The sequence below is a fragment of the Schistocerca gregaria genome, chromosome 7, assembly GCF_023897955.1.
Source record: "Schistocerca gregaria isolate iqSchGreg1 chromosome 7, iqSchGreg1.2, whole genome shotgun sequence".
Classification (NCBI taxonomy): Eukaryota; Metazoa; Arthropoda; class Insecta; order Orthoptera; family Acrididae; genus Schistocerca; species Schistocerca gregaria.
The window spans coordinates 434,396,037-434,413,193 of record NC_064926.1 but is presented as its reverse complement, the minus strand read 5'-3'; the positions used below and the strand labels follow the sequence as shown (position 1 = coordinate 434,413,193).

Sequence of the window (17,157 nt, the reverse complement as noted above, 5' to 3'; positions counted from 1 at the left end):
AGATATATTCTACTACCATATATTCTATCTTCATTTTCTCAGTTTAAGAATCTGAAAACTTTCTCTAAGGGTGCTGGGAATAATTTTGATGAGATGGAATCTCCTTTCCTGACTCATCATTTAATTCTGTGTTTTTCATTCCCAGGAGAAAATTATTGGAAATCAAAATACTGATCAACACATTCTTCAGAAACTCACATAACGTGATTCAGTGACTTGTTTTTCTGTAACTGTTAGTAGAGATTTTGTTGATACCTATTTTTTTTAAATCTATCAATCCCATGCAAATTGGTAATTAATATTAATTACATGATTCAGTGCTTTTGTTGGCATCTTGCAAATTGTTCACTGTGCAGACTCTACTTAAAGCAAGCATGTTTCCTTAACTGACTGAAATCCAATGTTTTTTATATGCTGTTGGTAAAAATTGGGTGAAAAGGCTCAACAGACAAAATATCAAAGAACTATGGATGTACTGCTGGTCTATGGTGTCCAATGGGCATTATATTTTGGTGATCACACATATCACCATCATCAGGTGCATTGGCAATCTGAGCTCCTGATGGCATCCTGCTGACTAAGATTCACTCCCACCGCAAGCCGTATCCCCCACAGTTTGTGCCTAAGGGCAAATGTCGACAGTTTCAGAGGCAATTGTGTCAGCATCTGTGGTAGCATCCAGGTATTTTCTCTGTCTGTCTTGATCACCAGATCATTATGTGTGCTAAGTGTCTTCTTAATTAGACCCAGTGCTGGTTCCCAAGTCTTGCTGGGATTATAGCTACAGTCCCAATTGATAAGATTATCACTGCTGCACATTTAAATGGCTTCTCTAACTACACTGTCCCAGTATTTGGAAGTCTGCACTAAAAGCTGGTATGTTTGTATTCCATTGCATTATTCTCTGACAAGCATTCTGTGACTGCTAACTTGTTGGGTTACATTAGTCATGTGTACCACTGGTGTTTTCAGCATTGATCTTTAATGGTATACACTGTTTGTTCAATATATGTCTTGCCATGTTGGCAAGAACTCTGATATAGCCTGGCCTTCTGCAAACAGAAGTCATCTTTGGCACTCCTCAGTGTTTTATTGGGCAGGCAAAAGACAGTTCTTATGTGGTGTTTTTTCAATAAGTGCCTGTCTTTTCCCCCGTAATGCACCAATGTACAGTATGAAGGCTGTGGCTTCCTCTTCCTCCATGATTTCTTCCTTCTCTGCAGGCTGTACTGCTATTGTGAGGAGAAGAGCAGGCATATTGTGTCATTCTGAGTATCTCTTTTTTCAGAACACAGTTCTGACATTTTCCACATCTTAGGGGAGACACTCTGCATCTGAGATCGTGCATGTCCTGTGTACTAGTGTTTTTACTACCCCATTCCTCTATGCAGGGTGGTGGCAGCTATCTGCAAGCACCATCTCAGATGCAGAGAATTGGCTCCAGCAATTAAAACACTTAATAACTATGATAAAAAACAACACAGATACTCAGAATGGCACATTAAGTGTGCTCTTAGCCTACCACTAGTGTACAACCTCTAAAGATTGAAGAAATCATGGAGGAAGAGGAAGCCACAGCTTTTACACCATACACTGGCACACTGTCCATCCCCGTAGCTGAGTGGTCAGCATGACGGACTGTCAGTCCTAAGGGCCCGGGTTCGATTCCCGGCTGGGTCAGAGATTATCTCCACCCTGGGACTGGGTGTTGTGTTGTCCTTATCATCATCATCATTTCATCCCCATTGACGCACAAGTCACTGAAGTGGCGTCGAATTGAAAGACTTGCACCAGGCGAGCGGTCTACCCGATGGGAGGCCCTTGTCACACGGCATTATTATTATTTTTATACTGGCACATTATCAGGAAAAGTCTGGTTAATACTGGAAAAGCACTCAACTAATGTACCCCAAGTTGATGGTTGTAGAGTGCTGCTTGTCAGAGAATGAAGAGCTGGAATACAAATTTACCAGGATTTTAGTGTAAACTTCCAAATACTGGGGCAGTGTCAGAGAAGCCATTGAAATTTGCAGCAGGGATCATTTTATTAATCTAGACTGTGGCTACAATCTCAGCTGGGCTTGGGACCAGCACTGGGTATAATTAAGATGATGATCAGCAAACACAGTGATCTAGTGACCATGACAGTTGGGGCAAGTACATCAATGCTACAGAAGATGTTGACGCAAGCATCTCTGCGACTGCTGATTTATGCCATCAGGCACAGATCGTGGAGGGAATGGCTTGCAGTGAGAAGGGATATAAGTCAGCTGCATTCCCTCAGGAGCTCAGTTCGTCAATGCACCTGATGATGGTGACATGTCTGATGACATTTGGAGTTTTTTTTTCCATACAGCATCTTGGCTTCATTCATTCAGCTTACTGTGATCGTGAACTTTGCTGAGTCTTGTCCTTTATTCTGCATCTTTGTGATGAGTATGCTTCCAAGATAACAGCCATGTTCACAGGATTGCACACATACATTCCTGGTTTGATGAACACTCAAGCACACTATCACATCTTTACTGACTTACTAAATGGTTCAACCTTAATACTGTATGAAATGTGTGAGACTATTTTGAACAGCAGTTCAAACACAGAAATCATCATTCCTGCAATTTGGATGTAATCGTCAATGAGTAGCTTCGGTTGGGTATGGCATAACTGAAGATACTTGTGGACTTCATTACTTGCAGAAGAATTGGGTTCATTGTCAAGACTAGAGGTAGTGGTATGTGATATTATCCTGGGTGTGATAAATTTATTGTCTCGTGTGCTTACATTAAACACTATGAAAAGCATGTCAATAGGTTTACAGGAAATAAATTATCAGTCTGCTTATGTGTTCTGCAACTTAATAATGTAACTGGATACTCAAAACAAACAAAAAACAAAAAAAAACGTCGATGATTTTTGAGCCAACAGCACACTGTCCCAAGTACTGTTGAAGAAAAGAAAAACTGAAATTACCCTTGAAGCAATGTACTGACTAAAATGCTTTTTAATTGGCAGGTGATGCTGTCAAGGGCATTCTGGAGAGCAGTACATGGCAACCACTGAGTCGACTTTCATATTGCATCTTTCTGACACATATTGCTGTCTTACTCATCAATAGTGGAAGAATACGAACACCAATCTTCATGGATGAGTTTCTTCTGGTATGTAGTCTCACTTAGTTCTTAAACTGTTTAACTGGTCACATAAATTCTTTTCTGCAGAAGAGTTTATTGAATACAATTTTAGTACATAGAAATATCATTAAAATAGAATGAAGAACAAAAAGTCGTATTAACTCAAAGGGTCATGACAGTGTCAGAACAATGCATTCACAAAGAAAGATCCTTTTTTTTTATTTTGTGACTTCCAGTATCTTTATTTTTGAAGGTTATTTTCAGTTCTGCTATTGTGCAATCTCATTGGGAGCAATTACTTCACTTGTCTTTGTGGAAACTATTACAGTTGAATGTAGGGAACTATATTCTCTGGATATTTTGAATATCATATTTTGATTGAAAAGAAAATGTCTATAAACTGTAATCTCTAATTTCTAGTTTCTTATCATGTCATCATCATCTTCACTTCCAGGGATTACACTAAGTGATGTTCCATCTTCAAAGGTTATTGTTGAGCCCATCTCATTTTGGGCTACCAGAGTTTATACTTCCTTTCATACTGTATCTCAACAGTCGTTTTGTCAGTCTTTTTTCTGACATTCTGCTCACATGCTCTATCCAACTGTTTCTGTATTTCTCTAATGCATTGTTTATCCCTTCAACATTCAGTTCTTCTCTATTATGTACATTCTTAATAAAGAAAAGTCCTGGATGAAATAACAACCACATGGAAATGATAAATTGCTACTCAAAAATAAGTAGAGGAGGAGTTGAGCTGCAGGCAGGCAGGTGCAATGAAAAAGACTGCTAAAATGTTAAGCTTTAGCCAAAGTCGTTCTTCTGAAATAGAAAACACATATACAAATTCACTACAACTCCCTCTCTTTGCGCACTGGAGCCTGATTGCAATTGCATCTGATATAAGCAGCAATCTGCTGGGGTGGGTGGTGGGGGTAAGGAGGTGGAATGGGAGAGGGAGAGGGAGGGATAGCAGGATAGGGGTGGGGCAGATGCTACCTGCCTGTGGGAGTGTGCAGGAACTCAGTGGGGACAGGATAATGCTGCAAGACGCAGTGTTGGGAGGCTGTGCTGGGGGAGGGGAGAGAGTGACAGGGATGGGAGGGGGAGAGGAGAGAAGTAGAAAAGGAGTGTTGGTGGAATATAAAGCAGATCTAGTGCTGGTCTGGAAGCAGGGTAGCAGGAAGGGGATGGGTGGTTGGAGGACAGGGACTTGCATAGGTTGAGGCCATGAAGAATATGTTGTTACGGGATTTTACACACCTGCACAGTTCAGAAAAGTTTATGTTGGTAGAAAGAATCCACATGGTACAGGCTGTGAAGTAGTCATTGAAGTGAAGCACATCTTGGGCACCATGTTCAGCAACTGGAAGGTCCAACTGTTTCTTGGACACAGCTTGGCAGTAGCCATTCATGCGGACAGACAGCTTGTTAATTGTCATCCCAATAAAGGGAGTGACACAGTGGTTGCAGCTTAGTTTTTAGATTGCATGGTTGCTCCACAGTTAGCTCTGCCTTTGATGGGACAGGAGACACCTGTGACAGGACTGGAGTAGGTGGTGGTGGGAAGATGTACGGGGCAGGTTTTGTATCTAGGTCTGTTGCAGAGATGTGAGCCTTGAGGCAGGGGCTTGGGATTAGGGGTGGAGTAGGGATGGACAAGGATTTTGTGTAGGTTTGGTGGGTAGCAGAATACCACAGTGGGAGGGGTGAGGAATGTAGTGGGGACGATATTACTCTTTACAGGGCACAAAGACAGGTAGCTAAAATGTGATTCGGTTTTGGGTGGTCCTGAGTCACAAGAGGAAGAGCTCCTTTGAGGATGGACATGTGGGAGTCAGTTGGTGTTTGACTCCAACCTAAAGAGCAGCAGTGTTTGCATTGAGTCATGAGAGCTAACAGACAAGCAACTGCCTGAAATAATAATAGGAATCAACAAGGGACATACAACGAACACATCCATTAAGATAATGTGGTGAAATTTGTCAAACGACCGATGTCAGGCCTTTGCTAACAGTACACTGCCTGTAGTGCTTCTCCTGAGCTCATGGCCATATTGTCTGAACCATAGATGACTGGAAAACCATGGCCTTGTCAGATGAGTCCCCAAGTTGAAAACAAAACACTGCGCAAACTGGTGGTGGCTCCATAAAGGTGTGGGCTGTGTGTACATGGAGTGGACTAGGTCCTCCGGTGCAACTGAACTGATGTTTGATTGGAAATGGTTACATTAGACTACTTGGAGACCATATGAAACAGTTTGTAGACTTCATATCTCCAAACAACAATTGAATTTTTATGTATGACAATGCACCATGTCACCAGGTCTCTGTTGTTCGTGACTGGTTTCAAGAACATTCTGGACAATCTCAGTGAATAATTTGGCCACCCAGATTGCCTGACATGAATCCCATTGAACATTTAAGTATCATAATTGAGAGGTCAGTTTGTGCACAAAATCCTGCATCAACATTTATACAATTATGGGCAGCTATAGAGGGAGCACAACTTGATATTACTGCAGAGGACTTCAAACAACTTTTTGACTCCATGCCATTTTAAGTTGCTACACTATGTTGGGCAAAAGGAGGTCCAACACAATATTAGGAGAGATCCCATGACATTTGTCATCTCAGTGTAAAATTAAAACTATATGGAGCTACTCTTAAATGGGAGACAGGACAGTCAGTCAGTGTACAGGATATCATAACAATTAAACTGCATACCAATGTTGTGAATGATAATTCACAAGTCGAGAGTACTTTCAACAATTATTTTGTAAATGTAGCAGCACAAATATTATTAAATGGTTCAGTCAAAGAACCAAGAGAATATATTACAAATGTCAGTCCACAAAACCTTAAGCAACTAGAAACTGCACAAAAAATATTGTTTTAAGCATAATTGCAAGAGTAGAACTAAAACGTGTTCATTAATGATAACACCAGTCATAGATACATATCCTGTAAAATGACTCATTATAAACAATTTCCATTAAAAAAATCATTTAAATGATATATGGAACATTTACTAACTAACTAGCAGTAAGAAACTGACCTTTTCTTGATAACTGCCTCAATAATGATGTTCACTATCATATAGGCTTATAAGCAGTTGCATTTTACATTATGAATGACTTTATTTGTCTCATTTGGTACTTTATTCACAGATGGTTTGGCAGTCCCAAATTTAGAGCAAAAATGTCATTTATGGACACTTGCTGAAAACACTGCAACACAGAAATAATGATGCATAGTTCATAAGTTACTGTTCCTGTGATTTTTCTGGCATACAAATGAAAATGATTGGAGCTGACACAGCTTGAATTACAATGGTAGAAACCACTCATATGCAAGGCTGAAATCAATCAATTACTCAAATGCTATCACATTTTGCTGAAGTAGACCTTTATATTGTAGACTAAGTGTCACTATACTCAGATCCCAAAGAGGCCCTGCAGTAACATGAAAAGTGTAATGCAGAGTTGTTGTCAATATGTTGGTCGGCCATGGAGCAGAACACATTCAGGTTCATGTGAGCTGCCAGCTGGAGATGCTGTTTGCTTACCACTCACAGTGATCCACTGGTCATAGGTGTAATGAGCTGCATTGATAGTGTGGCATCATCCATTTATACATGTGGTGAGATTATAAGATGCACCACCTAAGGGAAAATATTTCCATGTGTGCCTCTGTGTGTGGCTTCCAGGCTCTGTGTGTGGATTCTAGGCAGCTGAAAAGTATGAAAGATGTGTATTTTGTAACATACGACTATTATATGGAAGCTGCATTTCCCAGCCCCCACCCTTCCCCTTCCACCTTCCCACCCAATACTGAAGTTTTCTACTCTTGAACTATATCACTGAAGCTTCACTCAAACAAGGTTGGGCATCTCATCTACCTAGTAAGTAATGCAGTTTTCTTTCTTTATTTGTTTGGGGACTTATTTTGAGCATTATTTTCTTTTATTTGCACTTGCTTTTGTTGTTGAAACAAAATGTTTGCTGTTTATGTTTTTTGGAAGTACCACTGTTTGATAACTAACTTACATTACAGATGCACAGTTATGCTGGAGATCTGGCCATTGTATTGTTAATATCAATGGCTCTCCACCTATTTGTTGAAGCTCCTTCACTTTTTCTGGCTCGAACCATTTTCAGCCGTCAAGGTGAGTGCAGTTGCTGATAATTCAATATTTGTTTTTTCCTCACTAATATTTTAGAATTAAACTCAGTCTGTTTAATACTTTTATATGAATACTTTGTCAGTAATATGTTCAACTAGGTTATTTGTTGGACACTGTGACTTGCTTATATTTGTGCCTTACACACTATATACCCATTTCAAACACATTCCTGTAAGCACCAGTAAAGTGTAAAGACAAGCAATTTTGTTTAAATTTTAAACATACGAATTATTTCAAATTTCCAGCTGCAGTTACCTAAACTTTGGAAAACAACCACGATTTGAATTGGTTATTTTAGAAACAGCCTAACTCCATAAATGCACATTTTTCTGGAAACATAAAAAACTATTTTTAAAAGAAAGATTAACGCATATGAAAATATGAAGTGTCCTTTTTACAGTTAAGTGAGAAATTTAACATACAACACAATCTCTTGCTCCTAGCAGAGCCAGCCAAAAGAGTGATCAAACTGGTTGGAGTTAAGTCTTTTTTAATTAATTAATTTATTTTTTAAATTAATTCAAATCCATGTGAACATTTATCACAAAAATGTGCTGTTGTAATCAACTTAATAATAATAATAATAATAATAATAATAATAATAATAATAATAATGAAACATTTAAAAACTGACTTATACAGTAAACTTACACAAATGCATGAATTAGTAATATAGTGCCTTTCACATTAACATTACCTTGGGGCATCTAACATTTTTCTTTTTAAATTATGCAACAAAAATAATCTTATAATGTTTTGACTTCATAATGCAAATGCACGACTGAAACCATTTACTTCAAATGACTCCAAAATCTCATGGTAAAATTGCTGATATTCATCAGGAATATGCAGCAAGACCTTCTTCAAGTCAGCATGCTTAGCTTCAGGGATTGACACCAATCTGTTGTATGCCCTTGTTTGTGATAGACACACATTTCACTTGCCAGTGCCCCTCAGAACCAATGTATGTTCCACTGCTGTGTTCATGAACAGTGACAGAGCTAATGCCGTGAGTGCTGAGATGAGTACCTGAAATGCCTTAATGTTGATATGTGGAATGCCGTATGCTTGTTTCTTGGAAGATATACACTGTCCTGTGAATTTCCTATCTTATTATATAGAAGAGGCAACCAATAATGCCATAGTAACTATGAACTTATCAGGGAGTCTGGAATTTACTATTATCTCACATACTTCTTTTGGAAGATAAATTTGACTGTGCTTTGACAAAAGCCTCTTCAAAACATCAAAATCATGGTCATTGGGGAGAAAAGAATATCCTCTCTGGTGAAAGAAGTGCTGGATTTGATCAAAATGCTCTGTTTCTACAAGAGCCATTAAAAATCTTAGTATTATGTGATTTCTTCACATCCTTTGGAATGCAATTATCTTTGCAGACCAGAAGCAAAGAAGGTACTTCATTTGGCCATTTGTTACCCTGGGTTTCATCATAGATGTAAAAATGACCTCCTTCTGACTTTGCATTATGAATTTCAGAAACATTGAGGTCTAACTGTCAAAGATAAAACAACTCCTGCACTGGAATATTAGGCACTGAAATATTCTGCATGTAGTCATCATTGAAGCTTGAAGAGTAGTGCAAATTTTTTTAGCTCTTCTTTTGTAGATCATTGATTCTGTATCAGCAACATTCTTTGCCTTCCTGTTAAGGAATGGGAACTTTAGTTTCTGTTCCCCAAACTTCAGATGTACAGCGTGTATCTACTGTAGGCCTCCAAAGACTGAGGTGAAAATGGTGTCTAAAGTATTTAGCATAGTACGGACATGTAATGTTTACTTAATGATGTTTTTACTTAATCGTCTGAAACATGATTTTCATGTTTAACTTTGCGTCAAGGTAATTTTTCATCATGGAGGAATAGTGGGTTTGTATTCTTGGAAAAGAGTCAATATTTTGATGAATGAGCAACTTAATTTTGGTAGGCTTTGAATTTGCTGTGGGATTTTTTCCTCTCAAATCAACTGGAACCTACCTGCTATCAACTGAAGATTATAAATTCAAAAAAGGCTAAATTCCAAAATGGATGTTTTGAGATATTGAAAGAAAAACAATTTACTCCATGTGGAATGTCTTAGTGCAAATAATACAGTAGTAAGTCACACTATAGCTCACTGTGACCTGGCACGAAAAACTCAGTTACTTAACTGAACAACTAGTATGCCTGTAGTATCACAAAGAAAATGACAACATGGATAAGGGATAAGTCCCTTTATCTTGTATTGTTTCATCAATAATTACAATAGTAAGACCATAAGGAATAATAATAACAAATACCATCTTGAGACATTTTACATGCATTTAACCACAAATGTCCTGGTAAAACTTCCTGAGCTCTTCAGGTAACTATGGTATCATACTTAATGAGTCCTTCTTCTTCTTTCCTTGTAAGCTCTTCCAGTTGTCAACTTGCCTTCCTCTGGACATTGAACATTGTCCACTCTTCCAACTCATTAAGTGTTCTCCATATTTTCACCTTTCTAGGGACAGTTATTCAAATTCACAAAGCAGTCGATATCAAGAGTTTGTTGGTGGCGGTCAGGTTTGCTGCTGCTCTGTAAAAGTCAAGAAAGTGTGAGTCATGTATTTACAGACCTTTGAATGGCTTTGCATGATGTGATGAAGTCACTAACTTCATTAGGTGACCAAAACAAAACATTTCACTGTCTTCTTTCTCTTTTCAGTGGTTGCAAAATCTCGATCACATGCAAAAAGCTGTGTCCAAAAACGAGATATTTATGATTAATGCATTCAAACATACCACAAGACTCTAGAAACATGTACATGAACAGAAGAATTTTGCTTTTATTTTGTGTGCAGCATACACACAGTGTTTTCTTTATTGTGATGCTAGATATTTCATTGAGAACTGTAGTAAACAGAATGTGACTTCATTGGCTCCCCTGTCACTTTCCATCTGATTCCACAATTGTGTTGTTGCTTCACCAGTGCCATACACATGTACACTGAAACTTTAACATGAGAGTTGCCTCCTGTAGAACATATCTGAAAGTTCAAGCGAAGGTACAAACAAAAGCTGTTGGAGCTTTATGGGTAGTTTGCAAGTATCAGTTTGGTAATGTTGCAACAAGTGCATCAATTCTTAACTGTGATGTGGCCCTTTCAGCTTTGCAGTGTTGCAATCCAAGTCCTTGCTTAGCTTCATCAGAGTTCTGGTCGTTTACGTTACCTTCTAGAACTAATTGGTCACATGTTCGACATGTTTTTGATTGTGGCTTTGTGAAGGATATGTGCAGAAAATCTGCAAGGAAAACTTTTCTATAAAATTTATGTGTCAAAGTACTATTGGGATATTTTACTTTGAATAGAGTGAAAAGCCTGTTCATATTGAGATCAGGGCTTCAGTACTCCTTTGTTGTGCATTTTCTGCTGTAGTGACTCACATCTCTATGCAGCATGTAAATGTAGGCCCAAACACTCTGCCAATATTCATCAGTGTATGTTCTATTAAATGCTCAACCTCTCTTGTCCTTGAAAACATTATCACTAGTTTTCAGTATTTCTTATAAAATACTGAAAGCATCCCTAAAAATGCTCTTACATACTTGTTTATGTCCACCATCACCACCAGGAACCATGAAAATCAATGTACACTGGCAGCGACTTTCCATTGGGTAAGCATACCTTCCATTTCACTGATGTTCTAGTGGAATAAAGTTCATGCACCCCATTAAGAATGTATGTTATGTCTGCTCATCTTGTTGGTTGAGCATAGTAAATGAGTTCATATCATGTTTTCCTGATAAGGAGTCACAATAACACCCATATTTGCAGGTAACCTGAAACCAAATATTAAGACACATTATAATGTTACAATATTATATTATTTGTTCTCAATCATAAGACTGTCACATAGATACTCTTATTGAGAAGCTAAGTACCATTTTTTGTGAAAAATTATATTTCACTGTCAATAGGAGTTACATGTCAAGGCCATTACCTGATGACAGGTGCTATGTCCATACATACTCCCATTAGTTTTCTATGGGTGCTTATAGCTGGCATTCAAACCATGAGGGTTGTCGATGTGCGCTAAGTCTACATTCTACCACTGGCTCTTTGCTATTCATCAGTTGACATTTGTTAATGAAGATGGCTGAGGTTATGATGTGTTGTCAGCCTGAATACTGTGATGATCCAAACACAGTGAGGAGACAATGTGAAACTGTAAGTAAGAGAGTGGTGGAGAAGAAAAGAAGAGTGTCTGGTCTATTGTACAAAAAGGAAGAGAAAGACTTTCCAGGCAACAGCCAAGAACACAGGTGTGAGATGAGCAAATTTTGATTTGCTGTTATTGTTACAGGCGATGAGACTTTGTATGTATATAGTCTGTTTGTCTTTGCTCTTGTGATTATTAAATCTATCAATCAAGATATTTGATGAAGTATATCAAAATTAGCAAAGCATACTTCCTTAAAATTGCATTTCTCACCTGTTTTTCTTTCCCAATTTTTTTTTCTGCATAGCTTATGTATTCAGTTCCTTGAACACATGCTCTTTTAATTACCTCACTCTTGTATTCAGCTTCATTCCTCACACCCTTCTTTCATTTGTGTGAGTTTTACATTATTACATAACTTTAAAATAAAACTGCTATCAGCCTGCACCTCGTCATCAGATAAGATAACCAAGACCAAGAATGGTCTGTTCTGTCTATGAGACAACTAAATCTTGAACATCAACAGATCTTATTACTAGAATAAATAGGTCACACAACACTGCCAACAGAGTCAACAGTGCTACCACATTAAGATTAGAAACTTCAGAACTCCAGAAATTACATTGTTTTTAAAACTAACACAGACTTGCCAGATTAAAAAAAATACTGAGGTCTATAGAAATTATCTCATTTCTATACATGCTGTGGCCACCCTTAAAGAAGACCTGGACATAAATACCTCAATTGGCAAAAGAAGAATTCTTATAGGATCACTTTGTCTGTCTCTCTGACTGACTGAGTGACCATTAAGAAACCTCTTTCTCAGGAACAGATAGATGTACTGAGCTCAAATTTATGTCACATATTGAGATCTATGGTCCCTTGGCAGTGTAAAAAAATATAGGCTTCCAAGTTAATGCAATCAAATCATAGTACCACTTATGTCACATACCTTGCAGTATCGATAACAATAACAAGCAAAAATCCTCAAGCTTCTAGACTCCCGGAATGGATTAACTATCAATGTATATAATTAAGTTTGCTTGGAACCCTTGGTGTGTGAGCCCTACTCACACTAATCCAGAATTTGTTCTGATTGTAATTGTAAAGTTAATCAACAAATGTATGTCAGCACATACATTTGATGGCTTGACCAAGTAATTTACAATAACAGATAAGACTTAAGATGAAGCAAATGAACATAAAGCTTTTTGATGAATAAAACTTTGAATCTGTTTTTAATATATTAAAATTTGTTAATCAGCTGTTAATCTTCTGTTTAAATGATGTATAAAATGGAGAGAAGAATTAATGGTAGTGCAAAGTTTTATAATGTCCTGCAGTTCATCCAGAGCACTGAAATGTCATATCTCAGAGGTTAAACACAGATGCTATGGGTGTGATATGTCAGATACTATGTATTTTCATCATCACATTTAAATAATTGAAGTAAGGTCAATTCAGACATCTTTGCCACAAATGCTCACTTACAGTAGTATAAACTAGAGTTTGTGTAGAAAGTAAAAGTAAGAAAACAAATTTGTTGTATTAAATTTTAAACACACACGTGATGCCGGTATATAAACTAAATCTGTTGACAGGAAACCAACAGCAGTCTTCAAAAATAGCGAAAAATCAAACACCACATCAAAAAAATACAGTAGACCAGAAGAAAAAACAACAGAGGTGGCAGCATGTGTCCCCTACAGACATTCCAACATCAAGAGAATGCCCTGTTGGTCAGCCATAGTACTTTACTCAAGATCTTGGCAAAGTATCTCTGCACTGTAGAAACATTATCTCCATCTACTATTTACCTGCCTAGTGATGAAGGGTAAACTTGTGCTAGAATGTATTTTGACATAACTGTCCATTGTGACAACTCTGCAGTGTTGTTCATATAAACAAAAAGAATCTACTAGAAACCCAAGAACATTTTATCTAGTATGATAACACTCTGTAAATAGAACTGTTGAAATTTCTAGTCTCATTTATTCACTGTAATGTCAATAGTTTTCATTTGATCACATGCTATGTATTACTGACTATGAAAATTTATAACTGAGTTGAGTGGTATTGGAACACTTCAAATGAAAACAATCTCTTCATATCATAGACACATTATTACTAGCAACATTGCGTGGAAAGCAAATGAATTACTGTGCACTTGCATAAATTAATATTGTTATTGTAGGGAATTAATGTCTGCTTATTTTAATTACAACTAAAAATATAATATTTATAAATTGTGGGCCTCATAACCAACTTTCTGCAATATGTAAATTTAAGTTGTTTTCTGCTGAAAATTTTTTAATCTTTTCTAACCTGCAAGACATCAATATCTTGCCAGTTGTCTTACAAGTTAACTGCACTTGTTGTTGTTGGCAGTAAGCCAAAATCATTTTGTGTTATATTATTATGACTGATGTTTAAATCCTATGTGAGCTGCAAAATACAAGGGAAATGACAGAAAATGTTAAATGATACAAATTGCAGCAGGACAAAATCCCAAGACATGCTTAATGGTAAATATTTCTTACTACAGTATGCATGTAGGCTGTATGTCAAACTTTTACTGCTTATGTTTACAAAAGCAAACTTTTATTTTGGATTAATATTTAACTATCATAGTTTTAATACCTGCAGATAAAGATACTTATAAAATTGGCTAACCTCCATTCTGTGAAGACTGATAAAATAGAGCTGTAAATAATATTGTATGACTCTGTAATCTAATAGTAAGTGTTGTAGTGTTTCTTAACATTGTATGATAAAGCACTATATTGAAACTGAAATCACATATACAGACAGACAATTCTGGTTTTGAAAGAAGTAACAGATTTGGTGGAGCAGGCAAGCTTCTTCAGCACAAGATTTCTTTTGATGAGAGTGAGATAGCCAGACAAGAGAAGAACAAAGGTCAGAGACAAGAGGATATTAGTGGAAAGACAGATAATATGTACTACATATAAACAAAAGCACATCAGACACAAAGAGGATCTTTGTGTTGGACTACACCTTTTTCCTCTTTTTGACATTGTATCAACAGCACACAATACCTTGGACATTGTAAACTTGTGCCATGTAGCTCTGCACACAAGAGACAGAGGCATTATGATATGAATACAGTCAGCTTCCCAACATTGTGAGAACTATCTCATTTTTTGGTATACATGCATCATAATTCCTCTTTGATTCAGTTTTAGAAAATGTTTATGAATGTGCTCTGATTATACTCTGTTGCTTGTTACAGACAAAAAATGTTATTGTTGTATGAATTGATAGACAGCTCAGGGTATTTGTCTGCACATGGTGAAGAAATAAGATTGCGGTGTGTGAATATTGATAATTTTTCTTACATGTTGCATTAAATGTTTCATATTACAATTATCTTTTGTGTTTTTATAATTTTGTCCTTTTTATCAAGATATTATACTTAGTCTTTTAACTATACGGTGTTTTGTGAAATGCTCATAGCTTATGCTTTTTTGCAGACAGGTATGGAACACAATAGGAGAAAGTGATATAACTTAGAAGGAAAAGTAATCAAGTCACAATATACCTTTATTTTGGTAGCAGAGAATTATTATTTATCATTGTTGTTATCTGGTCTTCAGACTAAAGGCTGGTTTGATGCAGTGTCTGCCATACCCTCCCATCTAAGCTAAATATACAACTGGGACAGTGATATTACTTTAAAAAATTAACACATCAGGTTACGGCTGTAAGAAAATACATAATTTATTGAATAATTAGCTGTTAAAGTTTATTGTCATGGGTTGATGAGAGCTTTGGATTTTAATAAAAACTGAGAAGTGGAACACCAGTTTCCAAAAAACTTTATAGGCAACTGCTTTCAAAATTTCCATAAAAATTGATTAAACTGGTACACATTTGTGTCACAACTGTCTTATAACTGCTACACAACAAATTCACAACTTGGCATTGCACTGGCTCTTATATATATAAAGAACAACAGAATACTTTACATTAATTATTGCTATTCATACATTAACCCATTTACAATGAGTAATTAAATAGTCACAACTTTAAAGTATATCACCAAGCTCTGTATAAACAACATTAATTTTGGTGTATAAAAAAATTTAACTTTATGTTTTAACAATTGCCTTTGAAGTAGTAGTAGTAGTTTCCATCATCTGTAGATCAATTTTCAAGGATATTTGCCTTGTCATGGTATTATAGTTTAAGAACAATAAAAGTAACATAGTTCGTATATGCAGGCTGAAACCACTTCCATCACAATTAACCATTACCTTGTGCAACTGTGAAGCATAAATTTACAAATTAATGTACTATGGGATTTAAATATTAAATAGAATGTTGCCAGATTGTGTATTTTATGCTTGTGGCATAGGTAAGTGCTCCAAACTTAATTTTAAAGAAATTGAATACTCATCTTTCACTAATGCCCTCTGTAGGAAATGTTCTCATTGTCTGGAGACAGCAAGGTTTGTGATTTATGAGAACGTAGACAATGTATTGATCTGTACTTTAGATTTATTGATCTTCATTCCTTGTTGACTTTTAGTGCATATTTTCCCAAAGTAACACTCATCTGAAACGATGTCACAATTTTAACAAAACGGAAGATGACATTGTGAAAATTTTCACAATCAATCACCGAACGTTACTGCAAATCACTGCATGTTACAATCTGAAGAAAACTAAATTGATGAGACAAAGAATTGTGCTCCAGCATGCATTTCAGAAACAAAAAATATTGATGTAGTGTGTCTGCTATCTATGAACTGTTTACAAAGAAACAGAAAATTAGACAGTCTGATCTGGTATGTATTTAGTAGTACTTATAACCTATGTATGCCTGCCAGAATGTTGTGGATACTTCCACTGTCACATTAATTATTTTACTGACTTTTCTATTAATCTAAATTTAAACAAAATTGTATGTTCTCATGTGTGGAAAAAATCAAAGACCAAAAATAGTCAAAATAGATACGTTAAACACTTACGTTTTGAATAGTGAAGTTTGTGAAATGGCATGCCTATAAAAAAGTTGTTTATATTTTGCAAGTAAGTGATTTTAGATTAATTAAAATTGTTTTTCATGAAGCTAACTACTGTTTCATAAACAAAAAATAATCAATTGAATAATGAATATGAACTTGTAGTCTGTGAAGTGGCCTGGGGTGAAGAGCCATTTCTGTGCAGTGGTGTGTAGTGATAGTGAGTCATAGTGAGGATGCAGGAATATCAGAAAGTTAAACACTTATTGTGATTCATGCTACTACATTCATAGCACTGCAGTACACTGGTCACGCCTCCTTTAGCGTGTGGCGTGGTTGACTTCTAGTGCACTGCAGTGGCCAGGTGTCAGTTTAGAAGGTGGCTGTGATGTCTGTTCCCAGGAATATTGATGCCCGGAAGCTTACTTAGTGATGCACACCCCAGTTAGGTACAGTGTGGCTGCTCACAGAAGATCCCAGTAGTGTAACTGTCTGCCAGAAGTCTTGCAAGAGGTGACAGCCTCTGGGAGTGGATTCAAACTAGCAAGTGAAGTTGTGATGTTCTAGGTTGACCCATCAGTGTAGAAGGGCATTGGCTGTACTGCCCTTTCGAAGATCTGTTTCATCCCTCCCAAGCCAGGAGTCTGTCAGCTG

At 36.8% G+C, this 17,157-nt stretch overlaps 1 protein-coding gene and 1 long non-coding RNA gene across 2 annotated transcripts in view; one reads left to right on the top strand and one right to left on the bottom strand.

Moving 5' to 3' along the window:
• The window catches only part of LOC126281713 (uncharacterized), a 52,953-nt gene extending 46,085 nt beyond the window's left edge, over window positions 1-6,868 (bottom strand). The window contains exon 1 of the long non-coding RNA XR_007551298.1: window positions 6,189-6,868. This is a non-coding gene — a long non-coding RNA (uncharacterized LOC126281713). The remainder of the gene's footprint in view (window positions 1-6,188) is intronic.
• The window catches only part of LOC126281712 (O-acyltransferase like protein-like), a 253,122-nt gene extending 236,427 nt beyond the window's left edge, over window positions 1-16,695 (top strand). The window contains exons 12-14 of the mRNA XM_049980887.1: window positions 3,013-3,158; window positions 7,187-7,298; window positions 13,117-16,695. Of these exons, the coding sequence (XP_049836844.1) occupies window positions 3,013-3,158; window positions 7,187-7,298; window positions 13,117-13,265 (407 nt within the window). The 3' untranslated portion in view covers window positions 13,266-16,695. The remainder of the gene's footprint in view (window positions 1-3,012; window positions 3,159-7,186; window positions 7,299-13,116) is intronic.
• The last annotated feature ends 462 nt before the right edge of the window (window positions 16,696-17,157 follow it).